At 48.8% G+C, this 17,270-nt stretch overlaps 7 protein-coding genes across 7 annotated transcripts; 3 read left to right on the top strand and 4 right to left on the bottom strand.

Annotated features, from left to right (window-relative positions):
* Positions 1-9: 9 nt before the first annotated feature.
* Positions 10-1,055, top strand: SPPG_00421 (centrin-1). The gene is made up of 4 exons (XM_016748748.1): positions 10-119; positions 187-471; positions 533-748; positions 815-1,055. The coding sequence occupies exons 1-4, from the start codon at positions 117-119 to the stop codon at positions 824-826; spliced, it is 516 nt and encodes a 171-aa protein (XP_016612751.1). The 5' UTR covers positions 10-116; the 3' UTR covers positions 827-1,055.
* SPPG_00420 (uncharacterized protein) lies at positions 699-1,781 on the bottom strand. The gene is made up of 3 exons (XM_016748747.1): positions 1,624-1,781; positions 1,331-1,563; positions 699-1,273 (listed from the first exon to the last, which is right to left on the bottom strand). The coding sequence occupies exons 2-3, from the start codon at positions 1,521-1,523 to the stop codon at positions 939-941; spliced, it is 528 nt and encodes a 175-aa protein (XP_016612750.1). The 5' UTR covers positions 1,524-1,563; positions 1,624-1,781; the 3' UTR covers positions 699-938.
* A 68-nt stretch (positions 1,782-1,849) lies between these two features.
* On the top strand, positions 1,850-8,601 carry SPPG_00419 (DNA-binding ATPase). The gene is made up of 11 exons (XM_016748746.1): positions 1,850-1,958; positions 2,105-2,228; positions 2,286-2,622; positions 2,690-2,801; positions 2,867-2,968; positions 3,034-3,816; positions 3,875-6,558; positions 6,615-6,837; positions 6,913-7,674; positions 7,749-8,183; positions 8,255-8,601. Exons 1-11 carry the CDS (start codon positions 1,948-1,950, stop codon positions 8,502-8,504), a joined length of 5,823 nt encoding a protein of 1,940 aa, XP_016612749.1. The 5' UTR covers positions 1,850-1,947; the 3' UTR covers positions 8,505-8,601.
* Positions 8,602-8,987: 386 nt separating this feature from the next.
* Positions 8,988-10,442, bottom strand: SPPG_00418 (ribosomal protein L22). The gene is made up of 6 exons (XM_016748745.1): positions 10,346-10,442; positions 10,046-10,058; positions 9,944-9,975; positions 9,436-9,704; positions 9,273-9,375; positions 8,988-9,203 (listed from the first exon to the last, which is right to left on the bottom strand). The coding sequence occupies exons 2-6, from the start codon at positions 10,051-10,053 to the stop codon at positions 9,049-9,051; spliced, it is 567 nt and encodes a 188-aa protein (XP_016612748.1). The 5' UTR covers positions 10,054-10,058; positions 10,346-10,442; the 3' UTR covers positions 8,988-9,048.
* A 98-nt stretch (positions 10,443-10,540) lies between these two features.
* SPPG_00417 (uncharacterized protein) lies at positions 10,541-13,712 on the bottom strand. Its single transcript, XM_016748744.1, has 6 exons — positions 13,413-13,712; positions 12,966-13,257; positions 11,909-12,897; positions 11,207-11,847; positions 11,031-11,147; positions 10,541-10,965 (listed from the first exon to the last, which is right to left on the bottom strand). The coding sequence occupies exons 1-6, from the start codon at positions 13,522-13,524 to the stop codon at positions 10,834-10,836; spliced, it is 2,283 nt and encodes a 760-aa protein (XP_016612747.1). The 5' UTR covers positions 13,525-13,712; the 3' UTR covers positions 10,541-10,833.
* Positions 13,713-13,841: 129 nt separating this feature from the next.
* On the top strand, positions 13,842-15,079 carry SPPG_00416 (uncharacterized protein). The gene is made up of 4 exons (XM_016748743.1): positions 13,842-14,164; positions 14,244-14,521; positions 14,601-14,728; positions 14,787-15,079. The coding sequence occupies exons 1-4, from the start codon at positions 14,013-14,015 to the stop codon at positions 14,892-14,894; spliced, it is 666 nt and encodes a 221-aa protein (XP_016612746.1). The 5' UTR covers positions 13,842-14,012; the 3' UTR covers positions 14,895-15,079.
* Positions 14,899-17,181, bottom strand: SPPG_00415 (dolichyl-P-Glc:Glc1Man(9)GlcNAc(2)-PP-dolichol alpha-1,3-glucosyltransferase). The gene is made up of 11 exons (XM_016748742.1): positions 17,037-17,181; positions 16,884-16,962; positions 16,635-16,828; positions 16,418-16,571; positions 16,235-16,352; positions 15,974-16,171; positions 15,762-15,898; positions 15,561-15,697; positions 15,407-15,504; positions 15,269-15,347; positions 14,899-15,205 (listed from the first exon to the last, which is right to left on the bottom strand). Exons 1-11 carry the CDS (start codon positions 17,165-17,167, stop codon positions 14,995-14,997), a joined length of 1,536 nt encoding a protein of 511 aa, XP_016612745.1. The 5' UTR covers positions 17,168-17,181; the 3' UTR covers positions 14,899-14,994.
* Positions 17,182-17,270: the final 89 nt, after the last annotated feature.

Here is a 17,270-nt window from a genome sequence, read left to right as displayed (position 1 = left end):
GGTTTCTACCTTGATCTTCGATCGCGAGCATTCGGACCACAACAGGAACCGGAAACTAATTCGCCCAACGCTCTAACCGTAGTCTTAAACTATTCTTTTGTTTGCCTTGTTTACCCATGGTACGAACTCAGAACTACCGCCGAGGAAAATGACTTTGTGACTCTAAATTGTTGGTCCATGTGACAGGCAACGACATTCCGCAAACCACCAACCGCAGCACCGTCAAAACGTGTCCCCAAACCAAGCAGCGACCTTACTCCAGATCAGAAACAAGAGATTCGGGAAGCATTTGATCTATTCGACACAGATGGGAGTGGGACGATTGACACAAAGGAGCTCAAAGTTGCAATGCGAGCATTGGGATTTGAACCCAAAAAGGACGAGTTGAAGAGGATGATTGCAGAAGTAGATCGAACTGGTAGCGGTTCGATTGATTTCAACGACTTTCTGGAGTTGATGACGGCAAAGATGGTGCGTAGGAACACGGCGCGTAGGGATCTGATTCATGCACTTATCAACATCAAACCATTAGGCCGAAAAGGACACTCGAGAAGAAATCATAAAAGCCTTCCGTCTTTTTGATGACGATGAGACGGGCAAAATTTCTTTTAAGAATCTGAAGCGAGTCGCAAAGGAACTGGGCGAAAATCTAACAGACGAGGAGCTTCAAGAAATGATCGATGAAGCAGACCGAGATGGTGATGGCGAAATTAATCAAGAAGAGTTTTTGAGAATTATGAAGAAAACGGTAAGTAATAACGCAAGTAACCCCTTCATACATAAGCACGTTCGTCTAACGGTCGTCATTTTGCAGAATCTATACTAGCTTGTTTGTAAATAAATTTGACCCCGTGAATAACCTAAGAAGTAGCCCGTACATATGCGCCTGGATCTACGCCCAAGCTGCCGCAAACCCATTATTTGGGAAAGGAGAGCTTTTAGTTCGTTCCGCCCGACCAATTACATTCTGCATTTTCCTTCCAAACACTTCCATCTGCGTATTCCTCTCTTTTCCAGATTGGTACTTTTCGTTTGAGTTCGTCAATGATCCACGACGCGGCATCCAGTGCATCTTTTCTGTGTGGTGAAGATGCTGTTATGAGGACCGACTCCTGACCTATTGGCACTAGTCCAAGGCGGTGAGCGACAGCAGTACGGATGAGGGAGGGATATAAAACGTGCGCTTGTTCTAGGATGCGGTGGAGTTGTGACAAAGCCATCGGAATATAGGCTTCGTATGTCAAATGGAGGACTTTTTTTGTCGTACCCTTGACTGATTCCAGCGTTTGACTCTTACTGTGAGTTGCAGACCACTACAGTACCATCGTACCTGTAAACGTGTTACGGGTCGTTCCAGAGAATGTAGCGACAGCTCCTGCTTCATCGCTTCGAACAAAATCAACGAGCGGGACAAGGTTGAGTGGGTCTGCCGTAATGTATACATAGTGCTTGGAGTCCTCTATAGCGGTCTGCTTGATATCACCGAGAGACTTGCTACCGGGCGCCGACGTCATGTTGGACATACAATTCTGACTAGAACACTGCGCGCCCTGTTGAAACAAACTGCGAGCCACTGACAATTACCATTTTGCGCCCAGATGTCAAAACACTCCAAACACTCACCTTGTGCAATAGATTCCTTCACTAACCCACCTGTGGAATCCTCACTTTTAGTTGCAAGCCCAGCTCAAACAAAACAAAAAAAAAACAAAACTCCTGCAAAAAGGGTTGCAGTCGGCGGGAGGCTGGTATGTCCATTAACTGCTGTGCCACCAAGATCAGAATTTTAAAACACGCGTCGGTCTCGTCTATATAAGCAAGGTTCATCTGCCCTCCCCCCACAGGCAGAAAAGAGGCGCGTCCCACAACATTTCACATTCGATCCACTGCCATTCGGAGGCATTCCAAGCCCATAACCTCTGGTTATAAACAAACGGATCATTTGCGATGGCCACCAGGTACGGGGGATATGGGATGTTACCAGCAGGATAGGGTAGGGGCAGGCTGGAATCAACATAAGTGAATAGAGAGATACGACGTCTATTTGTGGAAATCATTATCTGGTTTCTATCCGATCTTAATATCAGTGTTTTATGTGGCATAGGCTTGAGCGCTTGATCCTCCTGCTGGATACGGGATCAACAACCACCGTACGCACAACTGCAGCACAGCAGATTGGTGAAATCCAGAGGCAGCAGCCTGATCAGTTGTATAATTTATTGGGAAGGGTAAGCCGTCCCGTTTGACATGCATCACGCAAAACCGAAAGATTGATCGCTATCAAGGTTCTTGTTCATTTACGCAGCACAGAGTGGGCCACGCGGATAGCAGCAGGACACGCCATCGAAGCGATTGCCAAAAATGTACCGCAATGGGAACCTCCAGTACCTGCGAACTCGGATGAAGACGCTGTCAAGCATGCATTGGATGCAGATAGCGATGGATTGCTGAGATTTGAATCCTTTGACATTGGAAATGTCGTCAAGAATGGGGCACCCTTACTGGCAAGCGCGGGGCGCGAGTTTGACATCGATCACTCTGATATGGATCCAAAGGAACGAATTGCACTGCAGAAGAAGGAGCTAAAGAAGAGATTGGGAATGGGGACAGAATTTATGAAAGGTATGTACTGACTGCTAGTCTACGTTTGCAGAACGCACCGTTTTTGAGCGCTCATGTTCCTGCACAGATCTACTTGATGAGTCGGATGTGGTATCTGCAAAATCACCAACCGATGCAAGCCAATCAACGCAGCAATCGGCGCAGCAATTGTTAGACCTTAGCTCAAAGTCAACTCGTGGGTATGTGTCATGATTTTGTGGCTCGTGTGGAGATTGGCAGGTTGCTCATATGATGCCTTTCGTAGAGGCATTGCCGATGATGACCCTTCGATGGCTGGACTCAGCCAGCGCCAGAAGGCTACATTAAAGCGAAAAATGAGAATGATGGGCAAAGACAGGGGCAGCAAGTAAGTCGTCGGTCACGTTTAACAGGCACTGAAATTACTGTATGTTTACAAGGTTGGTGCATTAGAGTTCGCATTGTAGAGGTATCAGCAACGAAGCAACGGAAATCACTATCTGATGCCAAGCCCATAACTGCGTCCATCAAAATCAAACAAGAAGACGAAGAATCAATTATGAATGGGAGTCCAATGGTTACCTCCCCTAGCACGGAGACTCCACCAAACGATGACAAAGTCGTTGTGGAGGCAAAAGTGAAACAAGAACCCGCGTTTCTCGGTGCCATTCATGAGTCAGGCGACGAATGGCCGTTCGAGGGATTGTGCGAGCAGCTTTGCTTAGATCTGTTTTCCCCAAGTTGGGAGACACGACATGGAGCAGCCATCGGACTGAGAGCTGTGCTCAAAGTGCACGGCTCCGGCGCAGGCAAATTAGTTGGCATCCCCCTCAAGGATAACGCTGCCCGTCATAGAGCGTGGCTGGAAGATGTGGCAATTCGGCTTCTTTGCGTGCTGGCATTGGATCGTTTTGGCGACTATGGTAGCGACCAGGCGGTTGCACCAGTTCGTGAGACTGCAGCCCAGACGCTCGGGGTTGTTATGCAATGGAGTGAACAGGAGTTATGCTTAACGATGGTGAACCAGGGCCTGTTGAAGCTCCTCGAAGCAAGCGAAGAACAACCTGTCGCGAGTGGAACAGCACATGGGGGACGTGGCAAGGGTTGGCAAGTACGGCACGGTGCCTTGGTCGGCCTCAAGTACTGGATGGCTGTCCGGAAAGATTTGTTACCGAACGTGTTTGGATCACAACAAGAAGGGAAGGAAACTGCCCTGTTCCGGGCTGTGATCAACGGGTAAAGTACCTCGCTGTTCGTGTATATCGCACGGCTTACTGATGGAATGCGTTACTAGGCTCCGGGATCATGACGACGATGTCCGGGCGGTATCATCCTCGGCATTACTACCAGTTTGTGATCTCCTAGTCAAGATCTTGCCTGTCAGGACGGTGTTCTATTCCATCGTCATGACGCTATGGAATTGCCTGGAAGAGCTAGATGATTTGACGTCAGCAACTGGATCAGTAATGGACTTGCTCTCTCAACTCATGATGAAGCCCGAGATTGTGGAAATAATGAAGGCTGAATCGGCCAGTTCTTTACAGGAGTTAATACCGCGCCTATATCCGTTTTTCCGACACGCCATCGTATCCGTTAGACAAGCAGTGCTACGCACTGTTGCAACGTTTGTTGATGTAACGTATGGAAGCAATGGTAGTTGGGTGACCATGGAACTCTTGAGGCTCGTATTTCAAAACTTTATCATCGAGGAAAGGAAGGATATTGGCGAAAGCACCTCTGAAGTGTGGAAGAAACTGATGAGGTTTATGGAAGCATACAATGCTCGGGAACCAGGACAGCTGAAAACCGTTACACTATCTGTTCTACCAGCATGGTTTGCGCTTGTCATGACCCCTGTGGGTTCTCCGCTGGATCTACGCTTCTTTTATTCCCCTGGAGCAAGTCAATCATCTAAACCACAGGGCGTTCACGGTAAAAAGCGCCGTGGAGATACGGATGGCTTCAACGTATCACCGCATGACAAGGCTATGGCAGAGCAGGATTTAACAGTCATATCGCGGGACGATGTCATCCGAGGTCGATTGGCGGGTGCTACAGCACTGGGCGGACTGGTTTGCGCGTTATTCGGCACCGACGACAGTGAGGTAGAAGAGCGCGTGCGAGAGCTGGTTACTGCCTATCTCAACAGTGGCTGGGTTGGCCATCGTGTGTTCTGTAACGTCATGTTGGACGAGTGGGCGGGTTGTTGGCAAGAGAGGAATGCAATACAGGGGTCGAAAGTCGGGACAGAGACAGCGATAGTTTTGGACAGTGTACCACTCGCCGATGTGTTGTGGGGAAATATGGTGAAATCATTGGCCGAGGCGGATTCTGGCACGACCCTACTATATAGCGAGCTTGTGCATCCTCTGTTGACTGTACGAAACGAATGCGAAGGACTACTTGCAGCCAGCGCGGAATTCTGTGGGAAGGATATCCCGGCCTTACCCGAGCTCCCTTCCAACCAGGGACAAAGACCATCTACGCCCTTTGGAAATGTATTCACTCTAACAGTCGCGGAGCATGTCGTTCAACAGGTTGTACCCAAGATGATACCACCAACATGCCCCCCACGCACCGCCACTCAGATCCAAGATCGTATCCGAAGAGCTACAGCGGTCATCGACTCTTTCCGCGAGACACAGCGCAAATTGGAGGTACAAGTCCTTGCCAGCATGGCTTCAGCAGTGGTGCGCATGGGCCGGTTGCCAGCAAAAACCAACCCAATTATCCGATCTCTCATGAACAGTGTGAAAGAAGAGGTGAACGAAGATATCCAAAGTCGTGCCGCACGCGGTGTAGCAGGTTTTATTGAACTGAATATTAAATTGGGAAAACCGGTCGCGATCAACGAGAAAGTGATCAAGAATTTGTCCGCGTTCCTCTGCGGGGATCCAAGTGTACGAACAGACAAGGAGCAAGTCATCCAGAAGAAGGACGGGATACTTACCATAACGTTCAATGAGACGCTGAACTCGTCGTCGTTGGAGGATGTAGACGCGTCTCGCAAGACCAAGACCAACGGAGCCGCAAAGAAAGGGGGAAGAGGCAAACGCAAAAGCGCTGGGCCGGGGGTAGACTCTACCGTAACTGATACTGTCAGTGAAGCTGACACGGCAGCCTTATCAGCCTCTGAGGAGGTGGAGAAAAAATCACGGGCGATCACTGCTCGAGGGGCTGAATATGCGTTCCGTGAGATTTGTGAGCGGTTCGGTGCAGAGGCGTTTGTACAAGTGCCCAAGCTCTGGTCGCTTGTAGCGACAAATCTCCTTGAACTCGCAAAACCGGATCAACCGATTGCATCAGTCCTAGAGAAGTATCTCACTATGGAAGGATACGCTCAGGAGCTGGTTCACTCCCTTCATTTGCTATCTAAACTACTACCCTACCTGCACACTACCCTCTACTCCACGGTCATCACCGTTCTTCCCGGTGTCGCCAGCTGTTTGCGCGCTTCACTTGCCATTGTTCGCCACATGGCAGCCAGATGTATGGCCGCATTTTGTCAGGTCATCACTGCGCCCGCAATGCAAGCCCTGGTCGACCACGTCCTTCCTCTCCTTGGCGACACAAATAACCTTGCGTATCGACAAGGTGCTGCGGAATGTGTCCATCACATTGTCCGTGGCATGGACCACAGCATCCTTCCTTATATCATCTTCCTCATAATTCCCGTCCTAGGTCGCATGTCCGATCCAGACGAGGAAGTGAGATTCGTCAGTACGAATGTCTTTGCGCAGCTGGTTAAGCTTGTTCCTCTTGAAAGTGGAATTCCCGATCCAGAAGGATTTAGCGATGAGCTTATACGGCATCGTAAAGAGGAACGAAAGTTCATTGGACAACTTATTGGGAGCGAGAAAGTGGAGGAGTTTGAGCTGCCAGTGCCAATCAAGGCAGAGCTGAGAAGTTACCAAAAGGAAGGTATCAGTTGGTTGGCATTCCTCAATCGGTATGGGTTGCATGGAATTCTTTGTGATGGTAAGTGAAGCTGTTCGGCTTTGGGTTCCACTTTGCATTAACCATTTCTCCACTAGATATGGGTCTTGGGAAAACCCTGCAGTCCATCTGCATGTTGGCATCCGATCATCATAATCGCGCAGAAAGATATAAGAAGACGAGTACCCCAGATAGTGCCCATGCTCCGTCTTTGGTTGTCTGTCCGCCAACGTTGACTGGTCATTGGTCCCATGAGATTCAGACCTATGCCGAATTCTTAAAACCAGTCATATATGGAGGAAATGTCCAAGAGCGTGCAGAGTGAGTAGCGGATCCGAATACGAGTGTTCTCTGTCTTGATCCCCTCTGAACTTGTGTAACATCTCATATCCACAGGATTCGCCGCAAAATCCCCAACTACGACGTAGTCATCCTCTCTTACGAGATTCTCCGCAATGATATTGACGAGCTCTCACGCTTCCACTTCAACTACTGTATCCTCGACGAGGGCCATATCATCAAAAACCCCAAAACGAAAATTACCCAAGCGGTGAAATCTATCCAGTCCCTCCACCGATTGATTCTCTCTGGCACACCGATCCAGAATAACGTTCTGGAGCTTTGGTCCTTGTTCGATTTCCTCATGCCAGGGTTCTTGGGCACCGAGCGATTGTTCAATGATCGGTTTGGGAAACCCATTCTCGCATCCCGTGATGCGAAGAGTTCAAGTAAGGAGCAGGAACAAGGTGCATTGGCAATGGAAGCCCTGCACAAGCAAGTCCTTCCTTTCCTACTACGTCGGATGAAGGAAGATGTGTTGCATGATCTTCCACCAAAGATCATTCAAGATTACTATTGCGAGCTCAGCGACCTTCAAAAATCATTATACGAAGATTTCGCCAAGAGCCAGGCCAAGGAAGGCGCTGAAAAGATTTTGGTTGGGGAAGAGGTGGAGGAGAGCAATGTAGTCGCCAAGAAGCAAGGAGGAAAGACTGGACATGTGTTCCAGGCTCTACAGTACCTGAGGAAGTTGGTAAATCATCCTGCTTTGGTGGTAAATCCTTCCCATCCCCAGTGGAACAAGGTGCAGGGATGGTTGAGTGCCCGCCAAAGTCACATTCGCGATATTGAGCATGCGCCAAAGATTCAGGCCTTGGGGTATGTCGCCATGGTTCTTGCAATATGTGTGTGTACTCATGACCATATCTCACAATTCAATTACACATTTATAGCCAGCTCCTCCAAGACTGCGGAATAGGTGTCGACCCAACCAGTAACCCAACCACCACCGCCGTCGCCCCGCATCGCGCATTAATCTTCGCCCAGCTCCGCCCCATGCTAGACATGATCGAAAAAGATCTGTTCAAAACTTTGATGCCCAGTGTCTCCTACCTCCGTCTAGACGGCACAACAGACGCAAGCACCCGACACGATCTCGTCCGCAAATTCAACCAAGACGCCTCCATCGATGTCCTTCTGCTTACTACCCATGTCGGAGGGCTGGGATTGACTCTTACCGGTGCAGATACGGTCATTTTTGTCGAGCATGATTGGAACCCGATGAAGGATTTGCAGGCCATGGATCGGGCTCACCGGATTGGACAGAAGAGAGTTGTGAACGTTTATCGGTTGATAACCAAAGGAACATTGGAGGAAAAGATTATGGGGTACCGTATCCTATTTCCTCTTGTCCTCTCTTGTCAAACATTACCGACTCACACTATACACTCTCACACAGGCTCCAAAAGTTTAAACTCAACATTGCCTCCTCAGTTATCAACCAAGAAAACGCCGGCCTTCGATCAATGGACACTGATCAAATCTTGGATCTCTTCTCCATCGGAGGTCCATCCGAATCCGCTAAACCGAAACAAGACAAATCCAAAAAGGCGACCGCAAAGGACGTTTTGGAAGGTCTGGAAGAGCTGGCCGATCAGGACCAGTATGAAGATCTGGATGTTGGAGAGTTTTTGAAGGGTTTGAAGTAGCTTGTAATATTGTTGATTTTCTTATTGTATTTCTTGCTTTTTGGCTTGGTACTTGCTTTGACCTGTGTACATGTTAATAAAATTTCGATTTCGCATATTTCTTGCTCTGTTATTTTTAATCACCTACGTCAGATAAAATGTTGCCCATCCAGAATCGCAACATCAATCCTTCTTTTGAATCTTCACACCGGGAGGCGGTGGAACGACTCTGCTCCCCTTGAACCCACTAAAGATTCCCAATGCTTGTACAATTCGGAGGAGAATAACGCCAAAAAAGAGGCCGCCTAACAAGATGAGGGGAAAGTACTTGTTTATGGTTGTTGCGTCCATAATTCAGCGAGAGGATGAACAGAGATGGTCGCTCTGGTGAGATCTACAGTGATCTATGGTTTAAATCACGTGATTGCATTGGATTTCCCCAATACACACACCAGCATGCTGGGGGTCAAGTCGACAAATGATATGGAAAATCATGCAAGAAAATTCACTTCCAGCAAACAAGCAACCGAGAATATATTACACCAAATCGGTACTATATCATCACTTAAGCAGTGGCAGCGGGTGCACGAGCAGCCTGAACCCGGGCGCGAACCTGTCTCCTCTTGGACAACTTTTGCACCAGCTGTTGCTCCTCCCTCTGAACCTGCTTCTCCTCCTCAACAAGAGTCAACTCAATGTGGCAGGGGTGGCTCATGTAGGCTAGAAAAAGTGGGTAAGTATACACCGCTCACACACTTGAGAAAATTTTCATACGAGCTAAATACATACGGTTGATACGACCGTGGGCACGGTAAGTCCTACGGCGCTGCTTGGGGGCCTGGTTGACCTGAATGTGACGAACGACCAAGTTGTCGATGTTGAGACCCTTCACCTGCACAAAGGTTTAGCCAAAGTGTATCTACAATCCATGCACCGAAACAAAGTGGCGCACCTCAGCGTTGCTCTCAGCATTCTTAAGGAGACCCAACATGAACTCGCAAGACTTTTGGGGCCACCTCGCCTGAGTTACACCCCAGACCTTAGCCTGCGCCGTGCGACCAACACCGCCCGAGAACCGGCGGAAGGGAACAGCCTGCTTGTGCTCCTTCACGTCGTTAAGGAACGCAACGGCCTTACGAAGCTTCATGCCGGAGATGGTCTTGGCCACTTCTCGGGTGTTCTTGAAGTGGGTGCGAAGGTAAGAGCCCCGCGCCTTGGCGGCTAAAAGAGGAAGGTCGATCAATACATGACAGATCACACGTCTGCGGGATTCCACATGTCCACCACAAGATCCTCATTCCATGACACAACCATGGCCCATACGCTTTTCTCCTCTTGTTCCGCCCTGCTTCATTCCAGTTCGCTATCCACAACTACACGGCCCCATTTCGGCTCCTCCAAATCTCTCCTTGTCACCTCGCCCTCCGCCAATGATCCACAAAAAGTCTAGCAACACTCACACTTGGCGGGGTTCTCGGGAACGGCAGCGTAACTATTCAGGCAAGCGTTTTGTTAGTCCCACAATGAGGCAGAGGTTCAATGCGTCATTGCACGCAACATACCGGACCATGACGACTGCTACGGCACGATTAACAATGGTACGACAGGGTGGGTGAGGTATGTGGGAGGTCAGCGCAAGGCCAGTAAGAAGAGGAGTGTCGATGGCGATGGATGGATGGATGGATGATAAGGGGAAGGGAAAAAATCGTCGGGTTGAAAGCAACGGATGGATACCAACGAGAGCAAGAGACAAATGGTCAGTCAAAATGCTCGGCCCAATCCTCCACTATTCCCCACATGAACGCCTTGTCCTTCTCCACTGTTTCCCCACCCGTCTATTTACTTGTCGTATATGCACTTACCTAGTGGGAGGGGATTGCGACCACGAAGAAAATACTCGCGGATATGCTTTTGTTGGAAAGAACTCTTCCTCTGCAATTCGCTCCAACAGCTACAAAGCCCAAAGCTCCAAAGGGCGCTTCGACCGAAACATGTCACGTGTTTCTATCCAATAGGCACAAAGATATTTATCCTTTTTGGGATAAATTGCATATGGACGACGATAATAAAGACTTTTGAATGAATTGCTGCATCAGCCCTACCCATCCCGCGCAATATATATAATATATAATAGAAGAAGAGGAAAATGGGACAGACTCAGTTCCCTACCGACAACCGCTCCACACCTTCAAGCACAGACTTTCAAACCTGCGCAATACACAAGACACACAACTATTTCCTAACCATCTTCCCCTTGACTTCTCCTCAGCCTACCAACCATCTCTCTATAATATACATCTTGGACGATCCAAGCTTGTCCTGTAACTTGGGACGTATCTGATGGCTACATCTAGATCCGCCAAATGCGTACAGTGGTATCCATCCCTCCGGAAATAAGTGTGTCATCCATATGTCGCAGCGATCGCACAGGCTTTGAATGGCCTTCCAGACTTTTGATGACGGATGTCGTCCGATTGTAGATCTAAATTCAAGAGAATATTTGAGTGTGTGTGATCTAGGGTTGACCCTCACACGCGCAATCCGTACCTGCACATCCTTGGAGCCTGCCGCTACGACTATCCTAAACATGTCATGATGCAGGTCATTTACACAACCGTCAAATCGAACTTCGTCAACAGCTTCTCCTGTGCGTAAATCCCACACCTACATGAAAGAGATCTTAGCACAGTTGAGACATAAATACCATTTTGTAAGAAGCCTACCTTGATCGTTTTATCTACACTACCCGAAATCACATGTGCTTGATCAAATTTCAGGGTGGTAACCGCCGCAAGATGTCCAGCCAGCTCACGGTGGCACTTGCCGGTCCTCAAATCCCACAGTCGCACGACCCCGTCCCCATAACCTGCAGCAAGAGCATGATGCCAGAACTGCAAGGCACCGACATGCCCGCCAACATTATACAACTTGAATCCACGTTTCGAAATAATGCCCTTGCCGTCCTCGGCCTCCTCTAATCCGGATCGGTCGTCCATAGAGGGAAAGTCTCCAATCAGTAGCCGATCAACCTTGTCCATGTGATTTCCATCCACCCATTTTTCACTTCGCAGAACCGCAACTTCATTTCCGGTCTCTCGATCCCATTGGCGAACTGTCTTGTCGACACTCCCACTGACTAGCCACTGGTCATCGAACATCAGGCAGCCAACTCCGCCAGTATGCCCTCGGAACATATGTACACAAACTTCATCAGCTTCTGGTGTATAGAAAGGGGATGAGGCAAGATTCCCAGGAGGTGCTGCTGGAAGTGGTGGCAGATTTGAAAGGTTCCATTGACGAATGCTGTGATCCCCTGATCCTGACATCAATACTTGGTCCTTCACTTGCACAGCTCGGACCCAACCTAGACGTGTCGTGGCTCAGTATTAAGCTCTAGGGCACCGCAATCACAACAGAATGCTTACCAGTATGGCCCTGCAGCAAAGCCGCACATCGGTGGCTACTCAAATCCCACACCCTTACTGACCTGTCAGCGGATCCAGTTACCAATGTTCCGTAGGGCATATCAAAGTCCAGGCATTCGACGCTATCGCTATGCCCATAGAGGGTCTTATAGCACGTGTTCGGCTGTATCTCAGGGGCCTCATCATCCGTCTCTACATCAGCCGCAATCGAAGCTGAGCGACCTTTTAAGGTGCGAATAGTTCGCTCAAACGACATGGTCTCATCCCCAATGGACGATATCCTTGCGTCCAGGTCATCCAACATCTGGTTGACTTTGTCTTCCTTTTCAACTACTCGTTTTAATTTGCCCGACAATTCGTGCTTTCGTCGTCCCAACTCAGTAAGGAGATCTTCAATTTGTCTCAGCTCGTCAGATATTGCCGTCCGTTGTCCTTCTAGTCTTTCACTTTCGTGCAGCACAGAGTCACGTTCATTCAACAGTTCAGAAAATAGTCGGGCAATGTTATTGATGGACGCCGCGTGAATCCGTGCTTTTTCTGGAAAGTGTTTGGCAGACGGCGGGGCCCTGTATGAGGGGTTTGGAGATCGTGGCAAATCCAACTCGGTCGATTGGCCGAGTCTCAAGCCAACGGAGCGAGGTGATGATGGGTTGGATGGCGTTGCCAACTTGGGGTGAAGCGCACGGAAACCTTGATAAAATGTAATAGAGCTCTCCGTTGACAACTCTTCCGCATCTGAATCAGCTGTATCATCAGTGCTTTCAAATACACTTGGTACTTTCAAAGTATCACTGTTGGATGTCGGGGTCGCCTCAACGAGGGTGGATGTAGAAGAGTGTACGGAATTATCCTCGAGGGTAAGGGGAGAAATGGGACGTTCAGTCGAAAGTTCAGGAACCCGGGGTAGGCTCCTCAGGGACACTATGGAGGACCTCCGCCGAGGTTTAGTAGGAGATCGCGATCGAGACCGATTAACAGAACCCGTCTCACTGCATCGCGCAGGAACATGGTTAATTGTCAGAGTTCACTGGCCAAATACTATGCGCTGGACACTCACCTCCCATCGGAGTGTTCGATCACACTAGACTCATCTCCCGACGTCTCGGCTTCAGAGAATTGCCGCGCAAAGGCGGAAACGACTTCAGCTGGGACCGCAGCTGCCCCTTGACCAACAGCGAAAAGGTCATGCGGTATCATACTAACAGGAGATGTTGAGGATGCTGCTGTCAGAAAGGATTTCCACGGATTCACGCCATTTTCCAAGGAGGAATCCTTTCGCTGCAGAAATGCTGGTGCCAGGCCTCCAAAGCTCGTACGTCGAAGTCCACTGAGGGCTGGCACTGACATGTCTAAAATACAGAGAAAGGACGTAAGCACCTATTTGAGAGAATCTTACTGCGCATGGCGACCATCATACAGGTCGCAAGGTCCCAAGGGCAAATGTGCCACCTTGCCTTCCCCATCGAGATGGCGGCACAAGCCGGAACCATTAATCGACCCTCACCTTTTGCTCTTTCTGACCATTCCTTTTCCTGTTCGACTTCTCTCCAGACCTTATCTTCCCCTACTGGGACTGGAGCGGGAGCCCAGGCGTCACTCTCAAAGCGCAAGTTCATTTCCACTGCTGTAGTTGCCAGTTTTGCGGCTTTCGTGCTTTCAAAAAGGCGATGAATGAAACAAATATACACACAGCCGGTTTCCCCGCTCTCCGACCACTATATAAGCGGAGCTTTTGACAGCCCAACCAAAGACCGAGGACCCTCGGAATGAAGGGAATGCAGCTGTCGTTGGCTTGAGAAAAAAGGAGGGCGACAAAGCTCAAACGATTCGACAGTTCAGACCTCATCCTTGATTTGGGAATGGATTGAACCAGCCATTCGAACCTAAACGTCACTCATTTATCAAAAGTTGCTGATTCATCGGATACTAAATCGGCGAACAACGGGCACAATTCAAAAGCCGTGACCATCAACGCTTTGGAAGAAGGAAGGACACAGAGGCTGTGCAAAACCCATCGACGAAGAGGACACTCGGTCCTCCCCCGCTTTCCCTTCTTTACACCTCTGGCCAGCGTCCGAACATCCCAGCGGAAGTTTTCTTGACCATGACCTCCTTCTTCGTCCCCAAGTCCCGCAAAGTCAAGTTTGAAGCAACCTGTCATGTCCACGACCTTACGAACCTCCCATATGTTAGCGGACTTTATTTTGTTAAATGGAAACTAAAGAATGGTGGAAGCTATGAGGGGCTGACCCACAAGTGAGTACGGTGAAATTATCAATGTCTCTTTCTCCTTACCACAAGTATAAACAAACTTTTCCTCTTCTCCCCTGCACAGAGTGGTAGTAAAAGAGCATGTCGCCTCTTGGGACTGTACCTTCCGCCTTGAACCGACAATGATCATTGGAAAGGATGGCGTCCTTCTTCCATGCGAATTGATTCTCTACATACGACAGTCTGTCAATGCCGGGAAAAGCACCGAAGACATTGGAATGGTTTCAATTAACCTTGCGGAATATGCAGCGTCTCGATCAACGTCAAGGCGTTATTTGCTGCAAGAATCAAGAGTCAATTCGATCATCAAGGTGACGATTGAGATGAAGCTCGTTAAGGGTGGTACGTACAATTGCCACGGCAGCTCACTGCGATGATGCTGGTCATATGTGGCTTCGGTCTCATCAGAGTGGCTCCTCAGATCCCGTTTACAAAGTTCCCGAAGTGTCAAAACGAGACCTATCCAGTGAGAGTATTAGGGGTATCTTTTCGGAGGAGGGGCGTGAGGACCACTCAATGTACTCCCTATCGAGTTTGGAAGATCCAAAGGTGACACACTCATTGCCGATGCAAACTCATGATCTTTCTACTAACAAAATACAAGCAGAGTGTGCGGCAATCGCAGGTCCATCCCTTGTTATCCCAAGGAGACGACCCAAACGTTGATCTAGTCAATCGCCTGTTTGCCACTACAACCTCGCAAGGACACTCATAATTACCTCATTTGTTGTCAACCAAATCGGCTGATGCGGGCGTCCCTTGGACAATTCGGAATTTGTATATATATAGTCTTCTTTTTTTTTGGATTTTTCTACTTAACTAATACCCAACTGATATAATATAACCCATCCATAGAGGATTCCAACTGAGCAATAAATAGATGTCAGCATCAGTGGGAGAAATTGGAATTTATCTGGGCCTAGGAAGACTGGATGGATGAGTTCTGTGTACAGAAACAGGGGTATCAGGCCCTGGAGGTAATTTCGTTCCCAAGGGAGGACTTGGAAGTCGGAACTGGACTTTCCACTGCAGAAGTCAGGACCTGCATGAGACAAGGCTCGGGAGAGAACCGAAACTGCTACCACTTACTGCACGCTATGCAGCATCGCCAGGAAATGGTGTCCAAACAAAGCAAACGCAACCAGCGTGATGGTCTTGATAACCGTTTCTGAATGTCGCACAATTAAGTCCTCACCAAGCAACGACGCCTTCTCATGTAGGACTCACCTGCTGGTCTGAACAACAGTGGGAAAAGCGAATAATAACCAGTACAGGCTAGCACATAGAAGATTCGTGCGTATTCCGGTGATTTCCTCACCAGCAAACTGTAGCCGCCCAACATCAAAACGAGAATTATATGCTCTCACCAAAGAACACGCACCTCAATGGAATCAACACCAATAAGATAGCCTTCTCATGCACATGCCACCCAAACAGAAATGAACCAAAGCCGCAAAGAATGAGACTATCGATAAATCGCGCTGGTGTCGGATCGGACCAAAGTTTCCACAGTGTGGGCTAGAATTAACAACACTTTAGCCAAGTGTAGAGGAGAACGGTGAACGTTATTACGGGACCGCACCACTTGAGAAAGTACAGTCAAAAGCAAGGTATGCACCGGCTTGATATCCGGAAGGAAGCCGAAGACTGTATCTCCAACAAGTCCCCTGGTCAATGACGCGGTTTCAACGCCGGCGCTGAGGCCTATGATACGAGCAACTGCCATAGCACACAACGATCGTTCAACCATTCTCGTTCCCCGTTGATCATGTCGAAAAATGTAGAACCTCTCACCATGTATCAAAACTCGATCTCCAAATGCATACAGCGCCCAGAAATTAGGGGCCCAATATGCATGACATAAGCCACGTTTGAAGGGAAACAGTCTGGCTATGATCTGTGGTATGTGGGCTATGAAGGGACCGAATGAGGCTGTGAAGACTCCAATTGTTGCCGCGCCAAGGAGTAGGAAGTTTGGGAAAGAGAAGCGGTCTGTTTGGCGCGAATGTAAGCTCAGATGCTACCAAGTCTTGCACAGGGCCAAGTCGTCCGTACCTGCGCGAAAGCAGTAGCTCCGTAACAGATAGATAAAATAAGCTGGCGCTTGGTAGAGGTAAATGTGCTTGAAGTTCAATATTGTTGCGAAGAGGATCGCGCCGATAATTGGCTGATTCTTGGATACTAAAGTATTTATAACAACATTCAACGCTATGGCATGTCGGCAGGAAAGTAACAAACCTGCAGCATTGCAGATATCGAAAACAGCTGAATTCCGTACAGAAACCCATTATATTGGAAATGGATGTGGTCCACAAACAGTAAACCCGGACTCCAAAAAATGATCCCCAGGAATATGAGCCTATGTCGCCTGTCTCGAACGTGTTGAACTATCCTAGTGGCGGTATCTAGTTAGATGGAGATACCTGGAGAATCTATGAGAGAATAAGGCACTCACCTCAAAGCTCCCGCAAAGAAGACCATCTCGCTCGCCATAACGCTGAGTCTTTGGAACAGAACAGTACCAGAGCTGGCATACTGGAGGTTATCAATTTCCAGCATCTTGGCGTCGAATAACTGCGCTGGATGGGAAAGTATCCACTCAAACCAGGCAAAGAACGGAGGATAATCTAGGGTCCACTCTGAGGTATTCTACGTCTCAAATGTTCGAGTCCAATAGCGTCGTAGTTGCATCGAACGCCCTTACCTCGTAATACCATTTGGCACTGGGGAGGTTGTGGGTTATTGCCAGCCAGTTGCGATGAACTTCAAAGTCAGTCGAGCGGCTGTAATATGGAAAGGAGCGGTTAGTTGTGCTTTGACTTATATCTTCTGGCGGGGATACAGTTGGATAGCTCACTAGGACGGGATAAGGAAGAGTTTGACCAGAAATGCAAAGAGGAATAATGGCGCATAATCCCGCCACGACATTCCTGCGATGAAAGAACCCGTCGGACTTGGTGACTTTCCGCTCGCCTTGAGTTGATGCATGGCAGATTGAGCCCATGGGGCGAAACGAGAAGGGAGAACGAGAGCGTGTTATTAACGTTCACAGCCACCTCATGAGTTCCAAATATGGTTAAATGACGCCGTG

The sequence above is a fragment of the Spizellomyces punctatus genome (genome assembly GCF_000182565.1).
Source record: "Spizellomyces punctatus DAOM BR117 chromosome Unknown supercont1.1, whole genome shotgun sequence".
NCBI classification, from domain to species: Eukaryota; Fungi; Chytridiomycota; class Chytridiomycetes; order Spizellomycetales; family Spizellomycetaceae; genus Spizellomyces; species Spizellomyces punctatus.
This window is presented reverse-complemented; position numbering and strand designations above follow the sequence as displayed.